Below are 23,994 nucleotides of genomic sequence, written 5' to 3' on the forward strand. Positions count from 1 at the left end.
ACGAACCCAAGAAGCAGCTCGTGAAAATGTCGTAGTTCTTCATCGCCCGTTTATTGCCCCGACGACTGCTGAATCCACTATAATTGTACTCGGCGAGACTTTCGTCGTAAAAGAACAACTTGAAGATGCTTTCGATGGATGCATTTTCGCTCGAGTCCTTGATCTGCCGAAGGCGATTGATCTGAAAATAGGAGTTCCGTGATTCTATTACGTGCCTAAGGTAAGACTAATAAAAACATGACGTACGTATCTCCTGCGTGTAAGAGCGCAACTGCGAACGGTTTCTTCCAAGCGCTCAATGTCGTTGTCAGATTCAATGGGAAATCGGAATCCTGGAATGTTTTCCGCTACTTTGGAAACTGCTATCGGAACTGGCTGACGGACATGTTCGGAGGACCTGCGCTGCGCTGCACTAGGGTCAGATTTCTTTTTCAGCTTTACATTCCAACGGACGTTTGAAATGGTGATTGTGCCTGGGAAATTATAAGAATTACGGGAAAAGTTATACTAATGTTAGCTGATGAAATATTCATAAATTCCAGTGATTTTCCAGAGATTAAAACTTAGTTGTGATAAATCAATGACGGCATGTGAATCGGGTAACGGAAATAAAAGTTTTGTGATAGGTGCTTGACGTTTGTTTGCTGGAACAAAAATAAGTTGAATTATTATCACATTCTTCCTGAGTTATTCATAATGTGTGACTAAGCTGTGCAAAGATGAAATCTAAGAACTGTATCGGTGAAGCTTTATTACAAATCATCTTCTTCCAAATAAATACAATCTTCTGTCATTTCCTGCTCTCGCTTCCGGATTTTATAGCGACGAAATCTATTACGGCCGTGTACGTTGCGAATCACCTTGCACAACATTAGACGCACCTCATCCTTCGTAACTCCGTAATCCATCCAGGCTTCTGCAAAAACAAGAATTTCAAGACATCGATATGCATTTTTAGCGATTTGTAATTGCTGCAGACAAACCCAAGAAGCAGCTCGTGAAAATGTCGTAGTTCTTCATCGCCCGTTTCTTGGCCCGACGACTGTTACTGAAGCCATTATAATTGTACTCGGTGAGACTTTCGTCGTAAAAGAACATCTTGAAGATGCTTTCGATGGATGCATTTTCGCTTGAGTCCTTGATCTGCCGAAGGCAATTGATCTGAAAATATGACATCCTATAGAATAACGTACTTACGGTTAGACTGATTAAAATACGACATACATATCTCCTACGTGTAAGAGCGCAACTGCGAACGGTTTCTTCCAAGCGCTCAATATCGTTGTCAGATTCAATGGGAAATCGGAAACCTGAAATGTTTTCTGTTACTTTGGAATCTATCATCGAATCCGGCTGACGGACATGTTCGGAGGACCTGCGCTGCGCTGCACTAAGGGCAGATTTCTTTTTTGGCTTTATAATCCAACGGACGTTCGAAATGGTGTTTGTGCCTGGGAAATTATAAAAAATGATTTCGAGAAAAGTTGTACTGATGTTAGGTGATGAAATATTCATAAACTGCAGTGAAACATAGGGTTGTGATAAATTAAAAGATTTATTGTTGAAAATGCAAAACAGTCTTCCTTCTGTTGTCATTAGTGTACTATTACTGTTCCACGAGATTTCATGCAGACAGTTATGGAGTATTACACAAAAGCGACAATTGAGCAGTGCAGTACTAGATTGTACCCCCTTGATGATGATTTTATTGGTGGCGATGTTTTTTTTTTTTTTAATTCGACATGTTGATTAGTCATGATAAAACTAATGTACCAGACATTTCAGGGGTTCGTAGTTTCTGTAAATAAATCGAAAACATTAAACTGTATATCATGACCACACGATTCAATTTGCACTTACCAAACGAGTTTTGAAGCCTCTTTTTCTTCTGTATCCGATTTTTATATTGTCGATTTCGTTTTCGCCTGTTGATATTTTTAATAATTTCTGTCAACATGGCACGAATCATATCGTCGGTGATTCCAAATTCTTGCCAGGCCACTGAAGAACACATAAGAGAAAACGATATATACTGTAACCCAGAACTGATACAAAATGTACATACCAGCGAAGCAGTCCCTAAAGATGGCGTAGCTTTTCATTGCTCGCTTCTGAACGCCCGGCGCAGTGCTAATTCCATTATAATTATAGTTAGCTAGAGCTTCGTCGTAGAACACCGACTGGAAAATGCACCGTATTGGTGTGTGGAGATCATTGGCCCTCAAATCTCGCAGGAATGCAATCTAGAAGTATAACTTATGTTGCACATTGGCTTGGTAATCCGATGAAAACTTACATAATTGTCCCATTTGTACATGTCACTACGGACGGCAACTTCTAGCCGTTCGATTTCGCCCTCAGATCGGATCGGAAACCGGAATCCCGGTACACCAGTGTGCTCCATAGCCGCGGCCAGCAGTGCCTTAGTTTCGCTGCAGCTGATATTAGGGTTTTTTAAGCGCAAACGCCATGCTGAAAAGAGTTGAATTTGTTATTATTTAGATTTTTGAGCAAATCAACTGCGATGCAATCTTATAGGGCAGTGATTCAAACTTCGTGGCGATAATTGAAATAATTGTATGAATTTAATTGAGCCTAAACAAAAATATGTAGTACTAGATTGTGTACAGTCACATTATAAAAGAAAATATCGATTCAAATTTGGAAGAATTCTTGTACGTTTTGATTGATATTTGAAAAATTGTTCTTCCACTAAACCATTCGTTACGCACTTCCTCATCAAAATGAAGAATAATACTAAACAGTTTTCAATTATCAAATAAGCATCAGTTCAACAAATGCGAGCATTATGTATCATTTTCGATCGCTTGCCCAGCACAGTTTTCATCCGCGGTGTCATTTCTTGTCTCCTCTAGTACTTCGCTGGTTCTTGCGGAAGCGAGCCCCTCGTTTTCTATTGTTAACCAACGTGATCGCATTGCATAAATACTGTCGAAGCTCTTCTATCGAGTAGGATTCCCCACCCCAAGCTTCTGCAAAGTGAAAAAAAACTTGTAAATGAAGAAGCCATATCAACCACTACAGCTAAAACCAACCAACAATGCACTCAGCGAAGATTTTGTAATCCTTCATTGCTTTTTTCTGTGTTCCGGAAAAGTTGCATCGCCCGCTGTAGTTGTAGTCCAGCAGTGCTGCGTCGCTGAACAACTTCAGGAAGGCAAAAGATGGTTTCTCGACCAGTCGACGTGCTTTCCGTAGTAGTTCAATCTGAAAAACGAATTATTTACTTGAAATGACGTACTAGATTCGATCGAAATAAACTTACATATTGTCGTCGAATGGTGGCGCTTGCGCGAACGCTGCGTTCGAGATCTTCAATATCTTTGGCTGTTTTCAGCGGAAATCTGAACCCAGGCACGGATCGGAACATAGGATTTTCAGCTTCATCGTTCGATTCGTCGTCATCATTTACCGCAAATTTGAAAGATCGCCTATTCAGCCGGATTTCACCCTTTTTGGTGCTAGGGCTACGAGTGTCTGCTATATAGAATACATCTGTAACGGACAATGAACGAGGTTAGGTGATCTCTGATTCAACTAAAAATTATCATTCAAATGCGACACACATTGCATTGGATTTTAATGGATTTTATTCGACAACATATCACATTTCAGAGGTGGATTTTTTCTTATCGTATAAAATGTTTGCCAACCGGCGCCGTCGAATGCGATGAATAGCTTGTTTGATGTTCTCCTCCAGCATTTTGATGTCCATTTCTTGTGATTCCCAAGCAGCTGTGAAATGAGAAGCATTAATCAGTTTCAAAGCGAATTTACACATTGAAGCGACATAATGAGCTAGTACGTCAATAGTTTCACGCATTGTGCCATCTACATGGAGGCCATTCGGATGATTTGAAAATCGACGTTCTGTCTTTCGATGCTTTGTCAGTAAATCGAAAATGACGTATCATAAAACACTTCAACAACTTAACCTAGCATGCATCCGTTGAAATAGAGTAATTTTTCATCGCTTTCTTTGGAAATTTTGATATCCGACATCCACTCTAGGTATAGGCTTCCACAGAGCTTGAACCAAAAAGCATTGCCAAACAATCCACCAGATCGATATGTTTCGGTTTTTTGGCTTTCAACAGTTGAATCTGAATATTGAGGTCGAAGAATCTAATAAATTTCAAAAATCTAGTACTACAAAAATGATCAACACTCACATATTGCCCCCTTACGGTGGCGTTCGAATGCACTGCCGCTTCCAGCCTTTCCACATCGGCTTCCGTTGTTAGTGGAAACACAAAACCATTGACCATCGACCGTCCACTTACGTTTTGTTTCGTCTCCCGGCGTTGGCTAAAAAGGACATCCAGTTGCGCCAGTTCTAGCTTCAATTGTTCAAAATCCTTATGTGACGTAGCTCCAGTGGGTGGACCTTTCACTGTAACGTTAAAATTATTTGCGTTACTAGATTTCTGATTGAGTCTTCTAGTACTGTATGCAAGAAAGAATCGCAAGTTTCAAATCATGATTTTCTTCAATTATTAGTATGTATGTATATGTATATCATATCCTTTTTATTAGTATGTATGTAGTTCTTTTTTCAGAAAGTTTTATTGATCACTGCATTTTTAGGATTTCTGTTTTGGATTCTCCTTTAGGAGCCACTTCTGAATGAGTTCCGATCGTTTTCGGCGGTTTCGGTTGGACAATTGTCGTCTCTCGCTGAGGCTAACTGTCACCGATTTCAATAGCTCGGTCAGTTTGGAAATCGTCAGACCTTGTGGCACCCAGGCTTCTGTGGAAAATATGTATTGTTACAATGAAATATTGTTAGGTAGCTATTATTAGATGAATGCATTACCAAGTAAACAGTGCGTGAAAATGTCGTATCCAATCATATCCTTCTTATTAGTATGTTCATTCCCGTCTACTGTAACGCAGTAGTTGTAAAGCGAGAGATCACTGAATAGTTCACTCACATACTTCGCAAACGAACTGGGTTGGTACTCTCCTAGGGATTTCAAATGTTTTATCTATAAAGTAAAAAAAAAATCACAGGTAAATCTTTGCCGAAAGAAGCACGTCAGTCACGAACATATTGCCGGCGAACCATAGGATCCATCTTGACTGCAGCCTCGAGCCGATCAACGTCTTCCTCGCAGAATAACGGAAAGCTGAACCCGGTCACACCCGTGGAAGAAGCCTCGTGCAAGTCTTCCTTGATAACTACCACATCTGGAACGAAACGGTTTTGAATTAATATGCACAACATTTTCCTATTTTTTAACATAGCAACTGTAAAAATTTTAAAAACACAAATATTCAAACAATCAATTGAGCATTTATTCATTATGTTTGTCACAAAACTGCTGGATGCGCTTCCGTTGGTTATAATTGTTGGACCGCCGACGACCGGCAATCTTCGTGATCACCTTGGTCATGATGTCCGAGAGGATGTCCATCGAAGTAACTCCGTGTCGTTGCCAAGCCTCTGAAATTCAAAACATGAATTAGCATAGAACAGATAAAGGAAACCTTCCTGCACATAATCTAGTACTTCGTCCTTGACTTCGTTGATGAGATTCAGGACACGAGAAAATGTCGTTACCACGAGGGTAACTAGAAACAGTGAATATTAAACATCTGACAGGTAAGAGATAGAGACAGAAATGTTCCAATTTTATCATTCTCCTTTTGAAACAAAGTACATACACAACAAATAATTGTCTTCAACATTTTCAACGTTGCAAATAACATCTACAAAAAGCATCTTGAAGAACACAGATGAACCCTAATGTAGCAGAAAATTAATTCAAATTGGCACAGCAGAGGGTGTGATAAAATCGGAATATTGCTGTATTATCATTGGTGAGTTCAATCCATATTGATTTTAACTTCACTTTTTTTCATATCTCAGAAAATTTAAACTTTTCTTGAACCAGAATGTGCAAGAAGTCGTAGATTTCCCAAAAAAGTCCTCTCATCCTTACCAAGCATACAGTAGGAGAAGATGTCCATAGTTTTCATTGCCTTGCGTGGAAACTTTGGATTCTTGTAGCCATTCCACGCATACGGAGCCATCGCTTCATCGGTGAAGAACTTGCCGAAACATTCCACAATGTCCATGTGGCGAGGTTTCCGCTCGGTCAGATAGGCTATATACTGTCGGCGTATATTTCTGGATGAGCGGACAGCTTCCTCTAGTCGTTCCACCTCGTCCGAAGTGTACACAGGAAAGGCAAATCCTTCAACCGAAACTTTCCGCTGCGGTTGTTCAGGTCGTTTGAACGGCTTCAGGTACCTCAACAGCTCTTTTTTACGCTTTGCCAGGTTGGGTCGTCGTAATGTTTCTGGAAGTATGCAAGTGTGTCAGATAGCAGATAGTCAGCTGTATGATAAATAAATAATAGATTATTTCTAGAATTTTATTAAATCAAAGCTGGTTAGAGAGTTCGCTGCAATTTTATTCAACTATCGATATTCATAGGCGGTGTTACACCTTTCGACGCGTATAAATGTGGCAGTAAAATAAATCAAAATTATATGTCAATCTAGTACTACAGTTCAACCTATAAAATGCAATCGTAGAACGTATAGATTTCTTGCATGAAGAAGCTGGAGAAGGTTGGTCATAAAAAAATCATCCAATATAATATCTACTCTTGTACTTCAACAATCGTGTACTTCTTTTTCAGGGACTGTTTTTTGGTGTACCGACGTCGATTTATATGATAAACTGCTTTCTTAATCTGCTCGACAAGTGTTTCGTTATCTAGTCCGTGACTTTCCCATGCATCTGGAATAGTTCAAAACCAATGTTAATCATGATTCTAGTACTCCCACTGTCCAAACCTACCAATCATACAACCGTAGAATATATCATACTTTTGCATGCCTTTCTTTGGCGTCCGTGGATACTGTGCCCTATCCAGACCGTGCCAGTTGTAGTTGGTCATGGCTTCGTCGGTGAAGTACTTGTTGAACACCTGTCCAACGCCCTGGCGTAGCGGTTTTGTGACGCTCAGATATTCGACCTGAATTGGGAATTGCTAGTAAAAATTCTAATATGAGATTGTATCGGACTAACTCACATATTGAGCTCGAATGTCACTATCGCAGCGAACAGCAGCTTCCAGCCGTTCGATGTCCTCTTCGCGACTAATGGGAAACATAAATCCGGTGACCTTGGGCTTATTAATTGCACCGGCAGCTTTGCTGAGCATTTGATATTCTTCATCCAACTGTTTCAGCTCCTTGCGAAGTGATCGTACCTTGCTCAAATCGTCCTCACCACCTACGGTCGAAGGGCCCTCGTTAATGCGCTGTGCCAAACGTTCCATTTCCAATTTCATCAGAATCATTTTTGGAGCTACGTCGACAATTCCTGTTCAATTAAGATTTGGTTCAAATTGTTAGCAAAGAAACATTATTTATACACTCAACCGAGCAACAATATTCAATCTAGTACGTCATATAACATCACAGTTCATCATTCACTTTTTCGTATCTTTATTCAAATTCAGAAAGCAAGAACATCGCATTCCACACTAATCACTCAGAACCCTTGTCGCTGCTGATTCGTTGTAGCGTTTTCTTCGCTCGGAATGTACGTTGCCGCATACGGTTCCGGCTCTGTTTGATGGCCATTACCAGCTGCTTGGTCAATGTGTCCATATCCAATCCTTCTCCTTCGAAAGCCTCTGCAATATTTTCATAAATGATAAAATAAATAATTTAATAACTTCAGACGACTTCCAGAGAATCATAATTTGATCGGAATTTCCGCAAAGCTTCGTCGTGAATCAGTAACACATTATCTGGACATGTTCATTTATCTAAATGCTTGCGAAATTTCCTTAACTAGATCTACAATTCTAGTACTACACTACGAAAACTTCCACTCACCCAAAAAGCATTCCGAAAAAATGGTGTACGCCTTCATCGAATGCTTAGATTTTCCGGAAGCATGCGAACCATGATAGTTGTAGGCAATAAGGGCCTCATCGGAAAACACCAGTGGTAGGAACTGTATTAGATTCATCGGCGCTGGCTTTTTGTTGATAAGATAGTTCACCTGTTGTCGAAGAATAAAATTTGAACTCATGCACATTATAATATCAATTGAACCTACATATTGGCACCGGACATACGGATCGTTTCGTACCTCCGTCTCCAAGCGTTCAATTTCCTCCTGCTCGGTCAGAGGGAAGTCGAATCCCGGAACGGAAGATGGCTTACATGCTGGAGCGTTCTCCATTTTCGGTAGAGTCCCCGTAAGCACATCCAGATCGCGTTGCAAGTACTCAATCTGCGAAGAAACTGGATTTTCTCCGTGTTGAACAAACTCTCCGGACACCTTTTTGAGGTAGTAGAGTCGTTTCTGTAGTTTCATGATCTTGTGCACTGGAACAAAAAGTCAAGGAGAGGTTTTAGTGAAGTGTCATGCTACGATTCGTGAGATGAAGTAATAGAATGTGGACAGTTAAAAATGTTGGTTGATTCATTCATTATATTTTCATTTTAGTTATTCCGCAACGATTGGGATTGGGAGATTCTTTGACGGTATCCTTCTGGAGCATGGTGCTCAAATCTCGATCGGTGAAATCGATCAGCATTCCGATAGTTCTAGGGTTTCGAGCCGGATGGTTGTGATTGGCGTTCAGCACGTCACAAGTTTTGTCTCGGTTCAGGCGTATTCGAGCTTTGCATTTGAGCATGTTTTTCCTGTCGCAGACCCACTTGCTTGATTTTTCCGCCGTGTAGGACCTTGTGTAGAAGTGTCCGCTGTAGAAAAGCTTCAGCGAGTTTCGGTTGCCGATCTGGAACAGAGCTTTACCTGAAAATGATCGGAATTCTGTTAGTTTGAAAAGTATTGATAAACAATAATAAGAATAAGAAATAACAATCAATAGTAGCTAGATAATCTAAATTTTTATTCATTTAGTTCTTTATATCGTGACTGGAATCAAAGCACGCTTCACAGATCCACTGCCCACCGGGGCATCCCGAGCAGTAGGTAATAATTTTGCTCAACTTCTTCTTGTACTCCGGATCCTGCATGGAACGAATACAGCTCACACAAAAACCTTTGACGCGTGTCCTCTTCAGCAGTACTAGAGCATGGCCGTTCGATAGCTGCTTGACGATATTGTCTTTGGAAATTGTACTGTTGTCCAGCCTTAGTAGTTGATCCGGATCGGCGCTTACCACGGTCGGACGTTCAGATGGGGCATTCATTGCGGGGACTGATTTCAACGGAGATGGCGGTTTTGTACGCTTGACTTTGATCTTTTTCAATATGAGCGGCATTGTCGAAATCGACAGAAGTTTCCCTGGAGGAATACAAATGTAACGTTAGTATGAAGTTGTGTAGTACTAGAACGCAAGATTATATTAATGGTATGGTACAAAAACAATGAAGATTATTGTTTGCAAAAATGTAATGTATTGTTCTTGTAATTATTATTAGGTAAATTCCAATGTGGCCTCATAGCAAAAAGTCAAACGGTAAATTTCAAGGAGCGTTAGATCCCGTTGTTTCCTGCAAAAATAAAAATAATCAGAATTAAATTCCTTGACAATTCATCAGTACAGAAAATCTTACCTTCCAAATTGGCAAATCGGAAGTGAAAACGCTTCCCTTCACGAAGGGCTCATGGTTATGGTCCTGGCGAACCACGATCAACTCCTTGCCTCGCGTTTTCAATGTAGCTCTACACTTATGCTTACGATAGCCCGTGCACCTCCAGTAGACAATGTTGCCCGTCCCGTGAGCCGCCGTTTTGGAAAAGGTGTATTTATCATACACAAGATTTCCACGATAGTTATAGCTATAGGGATGAGGTTCCGCTTCGTCTGGTACTACAGCTATCACCTGTATCAATGAGACGGGTTCTGAAAGACAAAACTCAATCACATTCTGCAGTCACACTTTTTTTTCAGAGTTATTATTGACATTAACAATCCAGCAAGGTCATCTAGCAACAGAAACTTTTATTCAACCCAGTCAAGTTCAACCAAGTCACACTGATCCAGTGCAACAAGAGATTTCTCGCGCTTCCTCTCTTGCATCAACTGCTTCAAAGCTCCTCGTTTACGCCTGGCCAACATTCGATCGTGATTGTGTTCGTGCTCTATCGACTCGATCAGCTCCTGGTGAGTACGAACCCTAGACCGACAACCAAGTGACTTGAACTGCACGTACCGCCAGTAGACCTTGCCGCCCTTGCAGCTATGGCGAGTGTACGGAAATCCCTGCACCATCAACTGCAGGGAGCCTTTGAGGCTGATTGAGTACTCCGCCGAACCGTAACAGTGTCCTATAATAGTACAAAAGTTGATTATTTTGTTGCTATTGGAATATACATTGAGCTGTATAGTTGTACTAGATTGTAATTTCAGGTCTTTATAGCCAGCCGAAATAGTTCTAAATTATGTAGATGGGTTGTACTAGATTACTCGCCAAAATAGGTTTGTAGTGATGTACTACTTGAGTCCATTGTAACAATTTAATTCCAAAAAGTAGTACTAGATTACATGCCAAGGAACTGTGAATTTATTGTTCTTCTTTTTTCATTATTGATAGCTCATTATAATCTTTCAACCACCCTCGTGGCCTCCTCTCAGTTATAATGTCGTGATTATGCGTCGAACGCACAATTTCATACATTGGGTCGCCGTACTTTGAAATGCGCTCGATAATTCTGGCCTTGCATCTGAAAACATAAGACCAAACCAATGAGCATTTCGTATTTTTATCGATTCTATTACGACGAAACTTACTTAAGAGGCTTTGCCTGACCGCACCGCCAGCTAGTGGACCCTTTCCGTTCCTTTTCCATCTCGAATGAGTGTCCGAAGTAGCAGATCTGTCGACGACCTCGACGGCTTGTAGTGTACGTCACCATCCCTAGAATGCAGATCGCATACAAATAGCGCATTGAAGATTAGTTCATCCGTGTAAAACACTGAAAAACGAAAATAATGCAAACGTATTCTAGTACAACAATCAATCAATTGTATTAGTCTTGACATTTTCAAAGGATTTACTACCAGTTGCACAATACTAAATCATTTTCGTCGCAACTCTTTGGTAACCTTTTCACGCTCATTTAAAATGACAAATTGTTTATTGAGATTGTCAAAATAGTTAAGGAGAGGTGAAACCACCAACAAATCTATTACTGAAATCAGATTATAAAGTTCATAATATTCTCGCACTGTTAATCAAACATATTTTTCTAGACTGCTGGTGAAAAGACTCCACCCAATCTCATTCGTCGTTCATCGCGCTCTTTCTTGCGTTGTTCCAGCAGAGCCTTCAAGGCACCGCTTTTCCGACGTTCAGTAATTATCCCGTGATTGTGTTCGCCTCGAATTGAGAGCACCTTGCGATCTTTCCCACGAGATGTCGTCGCGCGAACTTTACAGCTAAAAATAAAACATTTTTTTTAATAACGGGATTATTTACAGAATGACGTACTAGATCGACACTAACCGCAAAACTTTTGATTGCGAACAAGCCCAATCTATGTCGTTGTTCTTGACCAGCTCTTGCGTGAACACGTATCCGTCGATCGACAGTTGGAGATTTCCTCGGCCACTCAAAACGAAAAACGACTTCGGCAGCTCTGAAATTGAACCAACAGTGAATGATGGCAGCACTTGCAGATCAAAAAGCTACACGCAGAAACATTCAAACAAGATTAAAATTATTCAAAAGGGTAAGTATATTTGATTCAATGTTGTTACAAGTTTACTTTCGGCGCTGTTGCTTTCGTTCGTTAACCGTTTGCTTTCGTTTTTCCATAAGTTCTCTCAGCTGGCCTTCTCGACGATGCTCCTTCTTGAAGGGATGGTCGTGCACTCCTTGGAGAGTCATTTGTAATCCGTTTCGCGAGACCTTCACCGAAGCTAGGCACCCGTAGGCTCTGTATTCAGTGCAACGCCACTGTGTGTGATTTTTCAAAGTGTGTTTCCGGTAGTAGCAGTGGTCTTTGACATACAGTTTGCGACGGTTGCCTTGCAATACGAAGCTGACGTCTTTGCTGGGGTCTATAGCATCTGAAACGGGGTCAAAGGAATTAGTACCAGATTTTTTTAGAACTTTAAATTTGACTTATCGCTACAAATTTATTTCATCATCTCATTCTCAAATTGAAAAAAAAAAACATTTTTCTTCCTGACATTTCGACAATTTTTCAGGAAAAAAAACTTGAATAATAAAATGTTTGTGGTATAGACTTTTTTTTCATTTTTTACTTTTTGAATAGTATGAAAATTGAGTGACATGAAAGGCAAATCGAAATCCCTAGCGACAATCAACTACGCTTTTTTGGTTTTCTGCCAGATACTCTAATGCAAACGTGCCTTCATCAATCGAAAAACTCTAAGAACTAGTACTACAAACATCAGATTGAAATGTAATTTTAGTAAAAAATTATTATTTATTTGGAAAAAGGCACAGAGTTTAAAATTTTCATTTTCAGTGAGTAAAATTCAACGTGAATTTTGAAGATTCTCAAATGATGGATCAAAATAAAATTCATTTTGGTGAATGAATTTTCTCACTTATTCATTCATTTTTCTGTCACTGACATTTTTCTCTGAGAAATATAACTAGACCGTAACTCCCGATTATTCTTCCAATCACCTCAAAACTTGTATATAGTAGTTAATTGCAGTACTAATTAACTGCTCTATTTGTCCATTAAGTCGGATTGTGTGTCTGTTAATAGAAATTGGACATTTTACGAAGTGCGAAAAAATATTCGAGACAGAGAATTGAATGAAGAAAGAGAGGCATTCAGCTGACATTGAATGTGGCCAAACACGAATGAAAAAATGAGAATGTCAATCTTCACTTTCAGCCTTTGATTTTTTACACACTGCATGAAATACGTAGAGTTTTGAAGACTACACTTACAGGCTACTGTCTTATCCAAAATGTTCTCACTCATTCGGGCCAACTCTTTGCGAGTGGTCATCAGAAATGGCAGAGGTTTTTCTTTTGAATACCAACAATTGTCTCCCGTGTTCACTACTTGGTAAATATTAGCTGCTAACCATGGCATATGATCTCGAGAGATTACCATTTTAGCTTACGCTTTCAGGGTTAGGCGTTATAACATTGGTGTACCCTCTTGGGGAAATGCTCTAAAATATGAGTTTACCCTCTCGGGGGAAATTACTTTCAACTTTGTCTCTAAAAGAATTCTAAGCAATATTGAAGTTTACCCTCTAGAGGGTCCCATTTTTGTTGCAGGTAATCGTTAAAGGAATCTACTATTTGGATGAATGCGCAAGCGCATTTTTCCTTGTGTGTTTTCAATAATATGAACTAAAAATAAGACTAACTAGGAGTAGTGCTCACTAAAATACGCAATATTTGGTGTGTAGGTTTTGATTGTATCTGGCAGTTCTGCTACCAAGTAATTTGAAATGTAAACATTACTACTTACGTTTTTCGTCGCCTATTATTTCGACTGGATTACGCTTATACAGTACAGACACTCCAGCCATCTCCGGATGTGGCATTTCAAATTCGGTTTGAACTTGACTATAGTCTTCCACTGATTGTAGTAGATCGCCTGAAAATATTCACACAAAAACAATGAGTTAGGACGTTGATCCGATCTAAATGATAGTTTTCATTTATTGTTCAGCATTCAAATCAGATTTGAATATTTGGCAACATTACTTATGACATTTAGAATCAAGCAATGATGCCATTTTTACTTCACGATAGACAAAAATAGCATCATTTCATGTGGCTCATTTATTCATAGACAATCCCCACTGACTTCAACATTTTTTGACGAGCTTTTTCTTTGTCACGTTGCTCGAGTAGTTTTCTGAGCGCACCCGCTTTGCGCCGTTCATGGATTTTGCCATGGTTATGCTCTCCTCTGAACGTGATTTTTCCATCCCTCGAAGCGCGATATGTTGTGGCCCGGGCTTTGCAACTGTAAACGAGAATGGAGTTGACAAAATTGGATGCTGATCTAGTACTACACTTTACCTACTTCAAGGGTCTAGCTTGACAGCACGCCCAGAACGTCATATGAGCCCGTTCGTTGAGTTTGGTAAACGGATATCCTTCCACAACCAGCTGAGTTTTTCCACGAGCTGTCACCATGTAGCATATATCCATTTCGGATGCATTATCGCTGATATAGTTATCTGTAATACATCAATACATAATGAATCTCCTATATGAAAAATTAAGATATTTAAATCTAGAGAGACATAATATAAGCACTTTCAACTCAATTTTATTTATTCTCTATTTTCTGCATCTCTTTGCCCTCGACTGATCTTTATCTTGCTTTCGTTTGTTCAGTAATTCTCTGAGAGCGCCATGCTTTCGTCGTTCGGAAACCACTTCGGGATTGTGTTCCCCTCGGCATATGACAGGTCCTTTGTTGGGTGGGCGTGGCATTGTAGCTCGAACGCGACAGCTATAATGAGGTAATAGAATAATTTCTATGAAATCAGAAGTACTTGTCAATTAAAAAGACCCTCACCCTAGAGCTTTCTTCTGGGCACAGTTCCAGAAAAGATACCGTTGGGAAATTTTGTTGCGAACGAAGAAGTGGTTCCGAATCACCATGTTCTGCGTACCTCGGTAATTCAATACAAAGGAAATTTCCTCTGGACAGACAACTGCAACGAAATTTGTAATAATGTCAAATGTGTGTACGATTCGGTGAAAATTTTTCGATATACATTGCATATTTTTTAGAAATAGCTTTGAACGAAATAATTTAATTTTTTTTCTCTCTCTTTCGCACTACAACAGACATTTTTTTCCATTAAGAACAAAGATATGAGGTTTCACTATACATTTTATGATTTCTAGTTTTTCAATTTGATACAACTTTATCGTTTATGGCACGACACGATTTTGGATGATTAATAACTTTTCTTGTAAACCCTGATCGCAGCATCTAACTCAACGTTTTTAAGTGTATTGATAATAATATCCCAGATAACCACTAAGCATTTGAATAAGCCGTACAGTAGCCCGTATTATGCATTTGAACTGCTTGCTGCCCTACATAAGCAGTTCGAATGCATAACTGCCTTGAGTTAGCATAAGCTGTGCTGCTCAAAAGCTTTTGGCTGTTAATTAGCATTTCAACTGCTTGAGGTGTTTTCACTTCGGAGCAATCAGAATGCTTTTCAGCTGCTCTTTAAATGCTAAGAGCAAAGAGGTTGGGAGATGTGTTATGCATTTGGCAACACATATTGTCTCTCTCTCTCTTACAGAGCCTATGCTTCTGTTTACAAATTTGTGCATCTGATTTGATAAAAGGAGGAATGTTAACGCTCTACCACAATTAAATATCTATTTTAAAACAAGTTTTGGATGTTGAAACAGAAGCTGTAATCCAATCATTCTTTATTTTGGCGATAAAATCAACGCACGCCACCGGATCAGCTGTAGCATCGCGGATCAGGAGCAGCAGAATCAGCAGCACATATGATCAATCTCCGAATCGTAAGTTCAAACCCACTACAAAAATGAGCAAAAAGTATCCCCTAGCACCAGCTGGAATATGGATGGACGATGAAGCGAGGATGCGGGCTGAGAGAACGAGAAGCAGACGTCAATCTATTTTTGATTTTTTTTTACTCGACCAGGCGTTATGCTACTTTGACATTTCGTCACGACGTTCCTGAAGGTGTTGCACTTAGACAGCCCGTTATTTTGCCAAAACCTGCTGTGAGGTAGCACTATAGGCGAATATACGGCTAATTAGCATTAAACGCCTTGTCGTAAAGGCTACTATAATGCTGAAGAAATGCTATTTTAAATGCTTACTGGTTACTTGGGATCTATTGCATACTACAGACCTCACGAAATAACACGGTACTTCGCATTATATCAGCTCGATATATAAGCGACGAAGTAATAGAATAACGAAAAAGATGCTTCATCAATTCACATTCATTTTTCTTGCTTCAAAAAGCACTGTGCCATCGGTAAAAGCGACGGTTGTGATACCGCTGGTATTGATAACGGCTTCGTTTGTTCTGGTACACCATGTTTAGCCCTATCTGGTAACCCGTCTCGTTCACGGGCGTATTGCTCTTTCAATTTAGCACATTCGCCAGGTTTTCGACGCTGCATAATTATCCGGTGGTTGTGAAAGCCGCGCAACTTGATAATCGGTTTGCCGTCTCTTTTCCCCCTTCCAGTTGTGGCACGAGCCGTGCAGCTGTAGCAATGTTGGAATAGAGGACAGTGACAAATCTAGTACTATATAAGGCACATTTGCTTACCCAAGCACCCTGAACTGATTGCACGACCAGTACTGCAGTTCGTCGTTAGCCTTCACGCGCATGTAGAGAAATCCATCGACGCAAAGTTGAGTTTTACCTCGTTTGCTCATGACGAATGAGATATCTGAATTAATGAGAAATCATTTTAGTAATGAGAATTGCAACGCATTGTAACTGTAGTACTAGAGCAAATAAATTAAGCATTCGAAATGTAACAGCATTTTATTAATATCATTGAAACGATTAAGTATTAGAATGGATATCACCGCTATCGCTTCAAGCATCTTTCATGAAAACATTGCTCCACAAGCTTGGCTCGTTGACCGGTTTTGCGTCGTTCGTTGATTGTCCTGTGATTGAACTGGTATTCACTTTAAAACGTTGCTCCTAGAGCCTTAATTTGCATGTATAAGAATTCCTTTTCCGATAGCTGGGTGTTCTCTGGTTTAATAGGAAGCAATCAGTGAAGTACTAGATTTAAAGTAGTGAGCTGGATTTTTGTGTGGTGAGATGATCAGTTCTCCATTTCTGCAATGAAATGGTGCAAACAGCATGGGTTATATGAATTCTTGCCTAATTTAATGTTGTTTGAGCAAAAGTTTGGGTAACTGTGTTGTTGAAGTTGCAAGAAATAAATAATACAACAACACGGTTATCAAAGTTCATATAACCCATGCTGTTTGTACCATTTTATTACAGAAATGGAGAACTGATCATCTCACCATACAACAATCCAGCTCACTACTTTCAATCTAGTACTTCACTGATTGCTTCCTATTAGAACAAAAATGATAGCTGCAATATTTTAAAATATATCATTTTTGTGAAGGTAGTACTAGGTTAAGATAAAAGTTAATCCATCTTTAAAAGTCATTCAATACCGCAAATTCGTAAAAATTTACATTTTTTAACCGATATTAAGGCACAAGACCACGATCCTTCCGGCATTTCTCGATCAAGCGGGCACGCGCTCCGGATTTTCGTCGTTCTGTGATCACTTCATGATTGTGCTGTCCTCGTAGAGTTATCCTCGGTGAGCCGTTCTTTTGCACCTTGTGTGTAGTGGCCCGTGCAGTACAGCTGAAAATGAGAAACGAGTAATTGTTAAGTACTAGTTTGAAAGAGCTTAAAACTAAAAAAAAAAAATTACTTCAGCACTTTTGATTGGTTGCACGCCCAAAACTGTGAATCACCTCGTGTTTTATCTCGAGTGTAAAGATACCCACTGACTGAAAGCTGCATTCGGCCCCTTCTGGTCATCACGAAAGATATGTCACTGATTTCTAGAAATAAAAAGTAATTAACCAACATCAAAATATAACCACCAAGGTAAATCTAGTACTACACGAAAAGAATCACACTAAACTTTTAAGAAACCTTTATTGGCGATGCGAATATTAATGTTAACTATACTGCTACTGCTCCGTGGAAGCCTTTGGTTTATTTACGGCGAGAGCTTTTGACAACTTGGGTGATTTATTTACTGCTTGTTTCTTATGCTTGCGGCTGGTCGCGCCGATCGGATGGTTGTGCTGGTTTCGGAGAGAAATTCGAGCACCCTGACCGTTTCGTGGTTTGTACGTGCTAGCCCGGGCTGGACACCTGAAGATTTACGTAATATAATTAAGCTATATGCACACAAGCAAGGTATCAAATGAAAGTAGTACTAGAACAACAGAAAACCATAACTATTGATTGACATTTGCTTGTTTGATTGATTGACATTTAAATTGTATTGTTTGGAAACAATTATGCTAGTTCTGCAACAAAAACCTTTGTTCATTTTTATTTTACAAAACACAATGTAAGCAATATGCGTTCTAGTACATCATCCAAAGCCCAACTACATACCTATGAGAGTACGAAAGCATGCAGCGCCACATTTCACAGTGCGTGGAGACTTTTTGACGAGAGAATATGTACCCGTTGACCGTTAGTTGTATTCCACGACTGGTCATTATGTAGGCCACGTCCTTCGGAACTGAAACACATGAAATACATACTTTGTCAAATATCAAAACTGTCTTTGAAAGTAAGAATAACAATTGAGAAGCGTATAATAATTGCAGTAATTCTTCTTTGCATATATTTATCATAACAAATCGTATTCATCATATTCCAAATCTGATTCCGTGGCGGAAAGAATAACTGCAGGAGTCGGCACAATCTTTTTACGACGAACGTTCCGTCCGGTAATGACATCATGAGTGTGGTCTTCTCTCAGCGAAACCATAGCGCTTCCCTCTTTTCGGCTTGTTGTCGCCCGAGCTTTACAACTGAAGCGTGAGAGAATATGATTGAAGTACTAGAATGACGCAACAACAGCAGCAAACTAACCGATGGGCTCTCCTTTGACTGCAAACCCAAATTATTATTTTTTCGCGGACCTGCGATCTAGTGAATATGTGACCATTGATCTGCAACTGCAGCGTACCTCGACGGCTCATTACGTACGAAAAGTTGCCTGAAAGAAATTTTATAAATTATGAAAATTGCCAACAAAACCTTCATTGAAACACACTAAATAAAAACAAGTAATGCATAAATCAATAGTGTATTTATTGTTAGAAATTACACTTTCACAGCCTACAGTTGCCACTGCTCCAGCTGCTTTTTGGGTCTTCCTCCTTTACGTGGAGGTTCCACTGACTGCTCCGAATCCCTCTCGCATTGTTCTTTGATGAGTTTACATTGACCCCACTTTCGCCGACTGCTGACAACGCCATGATTGTGCGCTCCTCGGACCGATATTAGCTTTCCACTCATTTTCTCACTGGTGGCTCGAACTTTGCAGCTGTAAAAATAACAAAAGTCGTTTATTATCAACAGCAATGTCACCGTTTACCGAACTACAACTTACTTCAAAACCCATGCTTGATTGCAAATCCATCGAATGGTATGCGGACGAATCTTTTCACGTGAAAACGAAAAGCCGTCGATCATCAGCTGAACCTTGCCTCTCTTGCTCAGTTTGGCGTGCACATCCAGCTCTTCGTATGTGTAGCAATCTGTGTAGAAGATTGGAACATTCAATTTATCTTCACAGATTATTTTACCGCCACATTCTAGTACTGCATAAAAAGCGAAAATGGTATAGCATACAGAGACTGATTTATTCAACTGTTTATATCTTCAACTTTTAAATTGACGCAGGTGCTGGTTCGTTCAGCATGTCGTCTGGCCAGCAGCTCTCGAAGTTCGCCATTCTTCCTCCTCTCTTTGATCACTTCATGGTTATGTGTTCCATCGACTGAAATGATCTGACCGCCTTTTTGACGATCGGTTGTCGCCCGTGACATGCAACTTAAATTTTGAACCACAGTGAACATATGCAAACGGAAAAGGAAGTACTAGAATACTTACTGTAAAGCTTTAAACTGCACGCAACGCCATCGAATTGTTCGTAAGCGAACCCTTTGCCTGCTGTAGCAATGACCATCGATCATCAACTGAGGAGTTCCTTTTCTACTGGAAACGTAGTTGGCCTCGATCCGACTAATATCTGCAATAGTTAAATTCAGCATAGGTTAGAAGTGGCTGTACAGAATAAACCACAGAACAATACAAATGAACGCTTCTGCGTATTCGGTAATGTAATTTTATTCCAACAAAACAATTGCTAACTTGACTAACAATTCACCATGTCACTGTTTCTTTGATTTCACAGTCATTCGATTCTCTTTGATCCGCTGCAGATCCCCGTGCTGGCGACGTCGCATACTAGGCGGATGATTGTGATAGTTAACGTACCTTCGAATAGTACCCTGCAGGTCGTTATTGGTAACGGCTCGAGCCTTACAGCGAAGTGCCTTTGTTTGCAAACAAGACCAGTGCATGGTGGTCTGCAGAACTTTCATTCTTGTGAATCGATAGCCGTCGATTTCCAGCTGAAGAGATCCCCTTTTTGTCGTGTGGTAGTGGATGGGTGGAAGTGGTCCGTTTTCGAAATAGCCTAGAACTGAGCCGTGGAAATTATTTAGCGATTAGTCATATACGTCACAATTATTTAGCATTCTGATTCGATTCAGAGGCGGTTCAAATAACTCCGGAATTAAACTTTGCATAGTTGATTCATTTTTAGGACTGCTAAATCCACTTCAATGCAACGAAATGTTAAAGGTATATTTATGAAAAAGTTGATTTAGCAAAATAAGTCATTTATCTATAAGTATGCATGACGAGAACAAATTATAATCTTTATATCTTTAAGGACAGACTTGTTAGGATCCCAAAATGGCCGCCACAATGGCTGACTTTGGTACCTACTCACGATTTCGGGGGCACAAATCTCTTCGTCAACCAAACCAGCGCACCTGATCTTCTTATTTTAAGCTTATTACAAGTGAGCAAGAACAGCTTGCTTCTTGAGATTTGTGCGTTTGAAGTTCTGATGCACTGATTAAACGGGATTTCAAGACGTTTGTCCTTACATGTACAACATAATCAACTTTTGACTTATACTTTTCTAAAAAAAAAAAAAACAAAAAATCTTCATAGAGGCATTCTACTTCCAACTGTACTCTAAATTGCATGCTCCTCGACTATCTTCGTATTTGACCAGTGTTGCCAGTTTCACTAGAAAACCGCCCCAACATATACTTTTCTAGTGATTTATGTTCACATTGCGGAATCGTGCCACAACATCGTCCGTTCTTCCATTTGGCGCTTCAGCTCACGCAGTTCGCCCGCCTTCCGTCGCTGCATTTGAGGAGGATGATTGTGGATGTTGATCAGCTGACGCATCATCCCTCGTGACGTAGTAGTAGCTCGTGCTTTACACTGGATGGCTTTGTTTTGCACGCAAATCCACTGGATAGCTTGTTTGCCTTTATGTTTCCTTGTGAAGCGAAACCCTTCGATATCCAGCTGGGGCGCTCCTCTCGAACTCATTACATACTGAATGTTCGAGTAGGTGCTATCTGTAAAACGTCGAAATTGATTAAAATATGAACGATAAAAACATGTTAAAGTACTAGAATATTTCAATTCATAGTGTTTCAGTCTTCATTGCAAAGGGCGACGACGGATGGCGAAATGACAAATGACTAAATACATATCTAGGTGATCCTTCTGTTTTTGAGCAAAGGCTATTCCTTCTAGGAATTCGCCCTTTTATTTGTTCGGAAGTTTGTCATTTCGCCAAATGTCTTTCGATCACCGCTGCAAATGATATACAGAGTATCAGATATGTGTTGTCGTCAACGTTATCTTTATGTAATAGATTATCAGGTTTTGTATATTACTAACTAAACATTGTAATGGATCTCCGAAAGATCGGGTTGTAAAAGCTTCAGCCTCTCCGCCGTTTGTTGTTTCAGTTTGCGTAGTTCGCCAGCCTTCCGTCGTTCCATGTGCGGTGGATGGTTGTGTGTGTTGTTGTAGTACTGCACAAGTCCCTTTGGGGTGTTACTGGTGGTAGCTCGTGCCTTGCAAACCAACCCTTTCGTCTGGAGACACTCCCATCGAATTGTGGTTTTGCAAATTTTCTGTCTCGTGTAGCGATACCCATCGATCTCCAGCTGGGGCGTTCCTTTTCGGCTCATGGTGTAATGGATGACGGCTTCATGACCTACAGTGGATAAATAATTATTAATAAGCAGCAATTCAACCATCAATACCATCTGGAGTACGATGGAGTACTAGAATAAAACAAAATATGTGTAAATAAAAATTTATTGGTTTTTAGCTCGCTTTGCGTCGGCAGAGATACCGATAAATGCTCTGCAACTTGACGAAGTACTAGTGCAAAACAAGTGAAGTGCGTTTATTAGGCACAATCAACAATGTCAATAAACAACGGTGGCCGGGAAATGATAAATATATCGCGAACAATAACAGTAACAGTGTTCTCGCACACTTAACGAAGTACTAGAATGCCACATATTCACGATTAGTCATTTTTTAAAACGAAATCCTCTAGCTCTGCTAGCAGATATTCCGCAGCGTATGTTTCTTCCGGGATTGGCTTGTCATTTTCAGCGCTAGTAGTCGGTTGTGGTTTCACTTCAGATGGAGCGGATTTCTGGTTCATCCGTTTGCGCTGTAGTAGAATGTCTCGCAGTGTGCCACGTTTCCTTCGCTCCAGAATACCATGATTGTGCTTTGCCCAAACAACTTCCAACGCTCCGGTCGAACGTCGCTGACGGTGCCTTGCGGGACATCTGTATGAAAAACAGATGTTTCATTATAAATTAAAGTTCAACTTCAAATACATATGTTCGACTCATGCTTACCGCAATGCACGGAATTGTATACATCTCCAGTAGATCGTGTCCTCCTTCACGATGTGTCGTGTGAATGGAAATCCGTCGATGCAGAGCTGTGGTGATCCCTTGGTACTCATCACAAATTGCGCATTGCTGATAGGTACTATAGCGAAAGAGAACTTTAATGTTATATGAATGCCATGGCGGAAAACTGTCAAAACTAGTACTACAAAATAAGATGAAAATTTAAATGTAATAGGAAGCAATCAATGAAGTACTAGATTGAAAGTAGTGAGCTGGATTTTTGTATGGTGAGATGATCAGTTCTCCATTTCTGTAATGAAATGGTACAAACAGCGTGGGTTATATGATTTCTTGACTAATTTGATGCTATTTGAGCAAAAGTTTGGGTAACTGTGTTGTTGTATTATTGATTTCTTGCAACTTCAACAACACAGTTACCCAAAATTTTGCTCAAACAGCATCAAATTAGGCAAGAAATCATATAACCCACGCTGTTTGCACCATTTCATCGCAGAAATGGAGAATGGATCATCTCACCATACAAAAATCCAGCTCACTACTTTCAATCTAGTACTTCACTGATTGCTTCCTATTGAAAAATACGATTTATTTCGAAAAAGGCACATAAAATACGTAGTTTTGAATACTACACTAACAGACTACTGTCTTAGCCAAAATGTCATCACTCATCCGGGCCAGTTCCGTACGCGAGTGGTCATCAGAAATGACATAGGTCTTTCTGTTGAATACCAACAGTTGCGATGGACACCGTTCTTTCGAGTGCCACGCACACCGGTATATCTTGTGCCCACTACGAGTAAAATGGTACTCAAAGTGATGTCCATCGTGCCGAACCCCGACACCACCCTTTTTGGTAGGAACGTTTACCAAATCGTAAGGTGTCCCGGTAGCAGTGATATGCTGTACATTCAACAACTTGTGGGTATCAGGTATCAGAAGGCCGGCTCCAGAGGCACGTTATCCTCCATTTGGGACATTTGTGCCATCGCCAAAATAACAGCCTATTTCATCATCTACCTGAGGGAAAAGGAAGGAAAAAGGATTTGGATGGGGATAGGGACAGGTAGGGAAATAGGAAAAATACCCTGGAAGAGGGTACTAACGCACAAGCGTACCACAATGGGTTCAAACAGCGCCCTGAAAAGGGCACTGTAATAACGCATAAAGCGAAAGAGAGCCTATAGCTCTTTACCACAGCGGGTTAAGAACAACAGAATATCCTGAAGATTCAGGTTTCTGAAGTCAGTTTCACTTAATAAGTGTTTACCGAATACTCGGAAACGCAGTTGCGCGAAAACTGGACAGTTACATATCAAATGATACGAAGTTCCATAATCGGATTCACAGCTATCACAGGCAAATGAATCAGCTTGCTGAATATTCGCCATGTGATAGCTGAGTCGGCAGTGGCCAGTCAATGCTTTGACCAGCATGCTGCAATTCTGCTTAGACAGATTAGTTAGATACTTCGCCACCCGTA

At 40.2% G+C, this 23,994-nt stretch overlaps 2 protein-coding genes and 1 long non-coding RNA gene across 9 annotated transcripts; all 3 read right to left on the minus strand.

Moving 5' to 3' along the window:
- Positions 1-1,025: 1,025 nt before the first annotated feature.
- LOC134285795 (uncharacterized) lies at positions 1,026-4,445 on the minus strand. 2 transcript variants are annotated; one of them, XR_009996648.1, is made up of 7 exons: positions 4,194-4,445; positions 3,287-4,124; positions 3,057-3,228; positions 2,297-2,993; positions 2,066-2,243; positions 1,225-2,001; positions 1,026-1,161 (listed from the first exon to the last, which is right to left on the minus strand). XR_009996648.1 is itself a non-coding variant. In XM_062847355.1 (5 exons), the coding sequence occupies exons 2-5, from the start codon at positions 3,592-3,594 to the stop codon at positions 2,857-2,859; spliced, it is 546 nt and encodes a 181-aa protein (XP_062703339.1). In that variant the 5' UTR covers positions 3,595-4,124; positions 4,194-4,445; the 3' UTR covers positions 2,562-2,856. The 2 variants fall into 2 exon arrangements, 1 of the variants encoding a protein (XP_062703339.1); XM_062847355.1 differs by lacking the exons at positions 1,026-1,161; positions 1,225-2,001; positions 2,066-2,243 and having other exon boundaries at positions 2,562-2,993; positions 3,287-3,516; positions 3,588-4,124.
- Positions 4,446-7,468: 3,023 nt separating this feature from the next.
- LOC134285807 (uncharacterized) lies at positions 7,469-14,955 on the minus strand. 2 transcript variants are annotated; one of them, XR_009996677.1, is made up of 10 exons: positions 14,502-14,955; positions 14,001-14,435; positions 13,437-13,940; positions 11,736-12,039; positions 11,474-11,606; positions 10,759-11,406; positions 9,581-10,691; positions 8,108-9,517; positions 7,882-8,050; positions 7,469-7,676 (listed from the first exon to the last, which is right to left on the minus strand). It is a non-coding gene; the product is annotated as an uncharacterized LOC134285807 (long non-coding RNA). The 2 variants fall into 2 exon arrangements; XR_009996676.1 differs by having other exon boundaries at positions 11,474-12,039.
- An 865-nt stretch (positions 14,956-15,820) lies between these two features.
- On the minus strand, positions 15,821-22,725 carry LOC134285798 (uncharacterized). Of its 5 annotated transcripts, none has more exons than XR_009996657.1 (10): positions 22,497-22,725; positions 21,511-22,424; positions 20,014-21,182; positions 19,627-19,765; positions 19,124-19,566; positions 18,601-19,057; positions 18,115-18,539; positions 17,414-17,865; positions 16,264-17,343; positions 15,821-16,199 (listed from the first exon to the last, which is right to left on the minus strand). XR_009996657.1 is itself a non-coding variant. In XM_062847357.1 (3 exons), exons 1-3 carry the CDS (start codon positions 17,209-17,211, stop codon positions 15,929-15,931), a joined length of 441 nt encoding a protein of 146 aa, XP_062703341.1. In that variant the 5' UTR covers positions 17,212-17,407; the 3' UTR covers positions 15,821-15,928. The 5 variants fall into 5 exon arrangements, 1 of the variants encoding a protein (XP_062703341.1); XR_009996656.1 differs by having other exon boundaries at positions 21,507-22,424; XR_009996655.1 differs by having other exon boundaries at positions 18,601-18,727; positions 18,839-19,057; positions 20,014-22,424.
- Positions 22,726-23,994: the final 1,269 nt, after the last annotated feature.

The sequence above is a fragment of the Aedes albopictus genome, chromosome 1 (genome assembly GCF_035046485.1).
Source record: "Aedes albopictus strain Foshan chromosome 1, AalbF5, whole genome shotgun sequence".
Lineage (NCBI taxonomy): Eukaryota > Metazoa > Arthropoda > Insecta > Diptera > Culicidae > Aedes > Aedes albopictus.